At 40.0% G+C, this 6,502-nt stretch overlaps 1 protein-coding gene across 1 annotated transcript; it reads left to right on the forward strand.

Annotated features, from left to right (window-relative positions):
- Nucleotides 1-650: 650 nt before the first annotated feature.
- LOC137170880 (uncharacterized) lies at nt 651-5,555 on the forward strand. Its single transcript, XM_067574504.1, has 4 exons — nt 651-711; nt 866-1,030; nt 2,014-2,080; nt 3,832-5,555. The coding sequence occupies exons 1-4, from the start codon at nt 651-653 to the stop codon at nt 5,429-5,431; spliced, it is 1,893 nt and encodes a 630-aa protein (XP_067430605.1). The 3' UTR covers nt 5,432-5,555.
- The last annotated feature ends 947 nt before the right edge of the window (nt 5,556-6,502 follow it).

Raw genomic sequence — 6,502 nt, forward strand, 5'->3', positions numbered from 1 at the left:
AATGTTGCAGGAAAAACATTTACAACAAATAAGATGTGGTAAAGAAAGAAATTAGCCACAAATGTAAAATCCTACGCAACTAAGAGTCTAGAAAGAAATAACACAACGCAGAGTTTAAACTAGTGCAACTAGTGTAATGACTAAAAAGAAATAACACAACGCAGAGTTGTGTACTGTGAGAAATGTTTAATCTGTCAACAGTACAACCCCGGGAAAACAGTAAAAACAACAATGTCGACACATCCCCCCCTCAGGGACCCTTTGAAGCTCAACAGCTACATTTTATTCATATGCTGAAGTGTGATGGATATGATAATGTTCTTGTATGTATAGATATGTTCTCAAACTGGCCTGAAGCCTGGCCTTGCAAAAAGGCTGACTCTGCTTCTGTAGTGAAATGCTTGCTGAAAGACATTGTTCCAAGATTCAGCATCCCACAGAGCATCAACTCAGACAGAGGAACTCATTTCACTGGACAAATAATGACTGAACTCTGTAACTCACTGGGAATTAAACTAAGACTACATTGTCCATACCATCCTCAGTCTGCAGGGCTAGTTGAACGACAAAATGATGTTCTGAAAAACAAACTAGCCAAACTGTGTGCTGAAACAGGTCAAAAATGGACATCACTATTGCCATTGGCCCTAATGTCAATGAGGTCCACACCCATCAGGAAACACAAACTTACACCTCATGAGATTATTCCAGGTAGACCAATGACTGTACCAAGTAATTCAATACTATGCATGAAGAAGATGGATCTTCATGCTATGGATGAATCAATGATATCACTCTGCTCTGCCCTAACCTCTGCTGTTCAGTCAATCCACAGGCAAGTAAAAGCTGTCCAGTCTCCTCTTAGTGACCAGCCGTGCCATAACATCCAACCAGGGGACTGAGTCTGCATCAGAGAGTTCCGACGAAAAAGCCCTGAAACCCCGCTGCTCCAAACCACAAAATGTCCTGCTTACCACCATCACAGCAATCAAGTGTGAGGGTCGCCCCACGTGGGTCCACACATCCCACTGTAAGAAGATGCCAAAAATCTCAATTTATTATAAAGAACCAAATGTAAGGGGGGCTGATTAAGGGCGTGCATGTGCACGTGCGCATCGCTCCACAATGACTGAGATTTATGAAATAACCATGCGTATAGCACAGCTACATATTTGTGTCTTTGTGTGAACACATGAACTCTTCAGCAGATCCTTCTCTCTCACACAATGTAAAAATCAAAATGATAGATTTTATGTTAATGAGACAGACCTGTCTGAGCATCAGGAGGCGCTCTCACAAGCTTCCACAGTCTCTTTAGTACTACATTCCCTCTCTGTGTTACTATTCCTCCACTGCAGCTCAGCAAGGAGAAACCACAACACAAAGATGAATTACACAACTGTAACTTTGGCAGATAAACTCTTGGTTTGTTCAGCTCTTTATATGAGCTTCAGCTGAACTTTAGACTGTGTTTTCTCACAGAACTCATATCTCATATTTGAGCTGCTGTAGGAAAGGATCACATCACAGCCAGTGTGGACAGGAGGAATGATTACAGACACCAGTAACTTCCAATGTGTCCACTGCATGTGATGGTAATTTGTACTTGAATAAACTAAAGTAAACCCTGTATAGAGACTGTTTGGTAAGTCTGTCCCATCATAAAATGATTTATTGTTACAGGGTCTACTGTAACCCCATGAACCCTCATTCAAACAGCCACTCACATATTATAGAAAACAAACCAAATGTGTTGTTATTGGACATTTACATTCAGATACATTAATTAACAACATTTCCTCATTATGTTGATATAAAAGTTTAATCCAGGCAGCAGGACGTTTCCTTCAGAACATATATGCTGTTTCCATTTAGTAGCAAACAAAGATCATTTCTAGGAGACGTTGTTGGTCGAGCGGCTCGTTGCTCAAAATGTGCAGCACTGAAACTTTCTGCAGCAAGTTCTTCACACCTTTATTTCACTTTATGATGGTTTTCATTTTGTCCTCCCAGATACCAAAACACCTGTTTCATCCTCACCGTGTGGAGTCTCTCTGACAGGCAGCACCACGGCAACGCCGTGAGTAACATTACTACAAATAACCATTAAAATACAATTAGAACAAAATGCATGGAAGTGTGTATGTGTGTGTATGTGTGTGTGTATGTGTGTGTGAGTGCGTGTGTGTGTGTATGTGTGTGTGTGAGTGCGTGTGTGTGAGTGTGTGTGAGTGTGTGTGTGTGAGTGTGTGTGTGTGTGTGTGTGAGTGTGTGTGCGTGTATGTGCGTGCATGTGCGTGTGAGTGTGTGTGAGTGTGCGTGTGAGTGTGTGTGAGTGTGTGTGTGTGAGTGTGTGTGTGTGTGTGTGTGAGTGTGTGTGCGTGTATGTGCGTGCATGTGCATGTGAGTGTGTGTGAGTGTGCGTGTGAGTGTGTGTGAGTGTGTGTGTGTGTGTGTGAGTGTGTGTGTATGTGTGGAAACAGCGGATAACAATGCAGTGGTGTGTTCACTCTGATCTCTGCCTGCACAGATGTGTTAGGAATATTCAGCCTCTGGACAAGATGCACAACTGACAATCCCTATAATGTCATTTCAGAACAATATCATAAACTCACTGTTGATTATCTACCATAGAAAGTAGTAATGTTGTTATATGTGATCAATTAAAACTAAGATAAAGTTGGATGAAGTTAGGAGACATAAACACAATACTGATGACAGAAACAGTCAGTGTCAAGTTGCTGTAGGAATATTTAAAGTATTACAGTGATGTTAGAAATGACATCAGAGAATGTAAAGTATGTGAACCTCATTGTAACATCAGGAAGCTTCCACATATGTTTTCAGTCTCTACAGGTGAATTATAGGAATATTACACAGGTCTCCAAATGATAAAGTCAGTCACCTAGTGCTCTGATGTTTTTCATGTTTCACTACTTGCTGACCTGCATACAGCTTTCATTTTTGATGTAGTGCAGCTGAATATCATCAGGCCTCTAAGTAAAAAGGTTCTCCAGGCGTCGTCCAGCAATGTGCAGCTGAATCAGATGTTTCTCAGATCAGGGACAGAAAACTTCAGACACAAAAGACACTGATTGATTCTCAGCCTTAAATACTGCAAACAGAGTAACGTTTCTACACTACTGTGTCTTCATCACAGTAAAACATACAAGAAATAATAATAATAATATAATAATAATGTAATAGACACAATCAAAACCAAATGATTTAGATAATAGTAAACACACACACACACACACACACACACACACACACACACACACACACACACTCAACCATCAGGATCAATCTGGAGTTCAGTATCTTGTCCAAAGATTGAACCACTGACCTTCTGATTAGTGGACAACCTGCTCTACCTCCTGAGCCACAGACACCACAATACTAATTAATATCAGAGTAAAACAAACACTAATGTGATGTCATAGTGGACTCATTTCCTTATTTTCAGCTGATGCAGTGAGTGTTGCTGCTCAGATTTCTGTCAGCAGCTGGAGGTAAATATGAGTTTGTTTGGAGGCTGATGGATCTCAGTGGTTTCTGTTCTGTTAAACTGTGATGAGCTTCATGATATCAGTAGCTGAGATGCTGCTAGAGGTTCAACCACTGAGCTCACAGCTGCAACATTTAGGCTTTTATTCAAATCAGCAAATATTACACTTTATTCTCTCTGATTTTATTTCATTTTATATCTTTTAACTACAAATAGAAAATAATGTCTGATGTATAATAAGGGAAGAGTACAAATCTGTTCATAAAGTTTATATGTGTATTAAACAGTTCTCTATTTTTCTCTATTTTTTACACAATCAGTAAGAAATATGAGGACATCATCTCCAAAAGTTATCTGATCTCTTCAGGATCTCCTGCTGTCTACCAGCTGAGACCAAAGGAAGAGAAGTTTGGAAATCTGACAAGAAAAACTGTTGGTGAGAAAAACCTGAACAAGACAAACAAAACCATCTTACTTGTAGGTGAAACAGGAACAGGAAAATCTACTCTGATCAACGCTCTGGTCAACTACGCCATGGGAGTGAAGTTTGATGACAACATCCGGTTTGAGATCGTAGAAGACGAGAAGAGAAGTCAGTCAGAGAGTCAGACATCAGATGTGATCGTGTACCAGATCTTTGGTTTTGAAGATAAAACTCTGCCCTTCTCTCTGACCATCATCGATACTCCTGGATACGGAAACATCAAAGTGGTCGAATGTGATGTCACCATCAGTCAAAGATTATTTGACTTGTTCCGCTCAGAAAATGGAATTCATGAACTTGATGCAGTGGGTCTGGTGCTGCAGGCGACTGAGAATCGAGTGAGTGACCAACTGAAGTACATCTTTGATTCAGTGACGTCTCTGTTTGGAAAAGACATTGAGAAGAACATCGTCGCTCTCATCACACACTCAGATGGAATAACACCTGATGATGCTCTGACAGCTCTTGAAGCTGCAAACATTAAATGTGCCAAAGATGAGGAGGATCAGCCCGTTCACTTCCTGTTTAATAACCGTCAGACCACACAGAGAACAAAGAAAACAAAGCTTGCTTTAGAGAACGCATGGAGGGTAACAGAGACAGGAGCAGAAGAATTCAAAGACTTCCTGGAAAAATCTAAACCTCAAAAGCTGATAACAACTGTTGAAGTGATGAACGCACGCATCAGAATAACAGCCTGCATCCAAAACCTGCAGGACAGAATCCAGCTGACTGAACTAAAACAGAACAAGATCCAACAGACTGAAGAAGCTCTGAAGAAACATGAACAAGAGATGAAGAAGAATGAAGAGTTCACTGTAGAAGTTGATGAGGTCTACAAAGATAAAGTTTCTATTGATGGAGGGATGTGGGGTTTGGTTTTTTATGAAGGAGCTGTCACCTGTAACACCTGTAAAGAGACCTGTCACTATCCTGGATGCACAGTGGCCTGGTATCCCAGAGACTGTGAGGTCATGAAAGGAGGTCATTGTACTGTTTGTAAAGGGAAGTGTCCTGCATCAGATCATGTGAAAGAAAAGTGGATCTATGTGAACAAGACCAGGAAAGTTAAGAAGACTGAACAACTTGTGAAACAGAAGTATGAAAAGAGTAAAACAGATTGTGAACAGAAGAAGAGCCTTCTGGAAAATCTTCAAACAGAGATGGATGAACTGGAATCAGAGAAGATTAAGCTGCTGGATGAGGTCTACCAACATGTGGACCATCTAGACCGGATCGCCCTGAATGTTGACTCACTGTCTACTTATGTCCACTTAGACTACCTGAGTGAGAAAATGAATGAGAGAGACAAAGGAAAGGTCCAGAAACTGAAAGAGATGGCAGGTCGAGTGGATGAAAGAACCAGAGCAGGGCTTCGGTACATGTATGGTGCACTAACAGCAGTTGGTAAAGCAGTTAAAGATGCAGTGATGTAGATGAACAACATCAGACAGCTGTGTAGACAACAAGCTCTACACTGTTCATATAAATGTTTAAACATCACAAACATTATGTCATTTTAATCCTTTTAAGTGTGATGTTGATGTAATACCTTCATTTTTGAAAAACAAAAATTGTGTGATTCTGGGAAACCGCCTCCTCCGTGATTTATAACTGTTCATTTAGTTTAATGTTTAATTATCATTTGTTGATCCACTTCAGTGAAAGTAAAGTCAGAGTTTATCTTATAGTGACAGCAGCTGTTGGTTTTCTTGTTATGGATTCTCACATCAATCACTCTCATAGTTCAGCCTCTTTTCTGCTCTCAGCTTCATCAGATCAAAACTCTTCATCAGTGTGTTCAGCTGCACTTCAGTAACCAGTTTACAGTCGACTCTCTGCACTCAGCTGATTTCTGTCCTGTCATGTAAACCAGAAACCTGGTTTCTGTATCACAGTAGAGGATTACAGAAACCTGGTTTGACTGTGAGATGATTGATCCACCAGGGCTACCAGTAGATAATAATGTAGCTGTGTTCCAGTTCCATACTATATACTCACTATGAGTATTTGAACGTTGAGTTTGTCCCAAGCACACACCTGTGAGATCATAAAAATACCTTTGAAGATGCAAACTGCTTCCAGATAACAGGTAGAAAATGATGTTATTTCCCCTCTGAGGTCTTTGGGGCAGACAGAACGTTACTGACTGGAAGATGCTGCTTATCAGAGCAACAAAACAAACAAACTGAGCTGCTGCAGAGGAAACAGTTTCAGTAACTAGAAGGATGATGTGATTCCACACATGCATGAAGCTCATTTAATATGACTTTGCATTAAAACAATTATTACTTTATTTGCCTATTTGTCTGTCTTTCACATGATCATTGTGTTGAAGAAAAATGTTAAACATTTCGATATAGTTCTTCTTTTTCAAAGGTGACTTTTTATTTAGTTTTAGTTGCGTTTTTGTTGTGAAAAAAGGTTGTTGATTTTTTTTGACAAAACAAAGCAAACAAAAAAAAGTCAAACAAAAAAACAAAAGTTTATTTCTGGTGGTGTTCAAT

The sequence above is a fragment of the Thunnus thynnus genome, chromosome 19, assembly GCF_963924715.1.
Source record: "Thunnus thynnus chromosome 19, fThuThy2.1, whole genome shotgun sequence".
Lineage (NCBI taxonomy): Eukaryota > Metazoa > Chordata > Actinopteri > Scombriformes > Scombridae > Thunnus > Thunnus thynnus.

What these genes read in the sequence shown, in the direction of transcription:
- LOC137170880 (XM_067574504.1), top strand. Translation starts at nt 651, where the DNA reads ATGTCAATGAGGTCCACACCCATCAGGAAACACAAACTTACACCTCAT. An exon ending in GTGGGTCCACACATCCCACT is followed by an intron (nt 1,031 to 2,013) that starts GTAAGAAGATGC and finishes TTGTCCTCCCAG; the next exon opens with ATACCAAAACACCTGTTTCA. An exon ending in GGCAGCACCACGGCAACGCC is followed by an intron (nt 2,081 to 3,831) that starts GTGAGTAACATT and finishes TTACACAATCAG; the next exon opens with TAAGAAATATGAGGACATCA.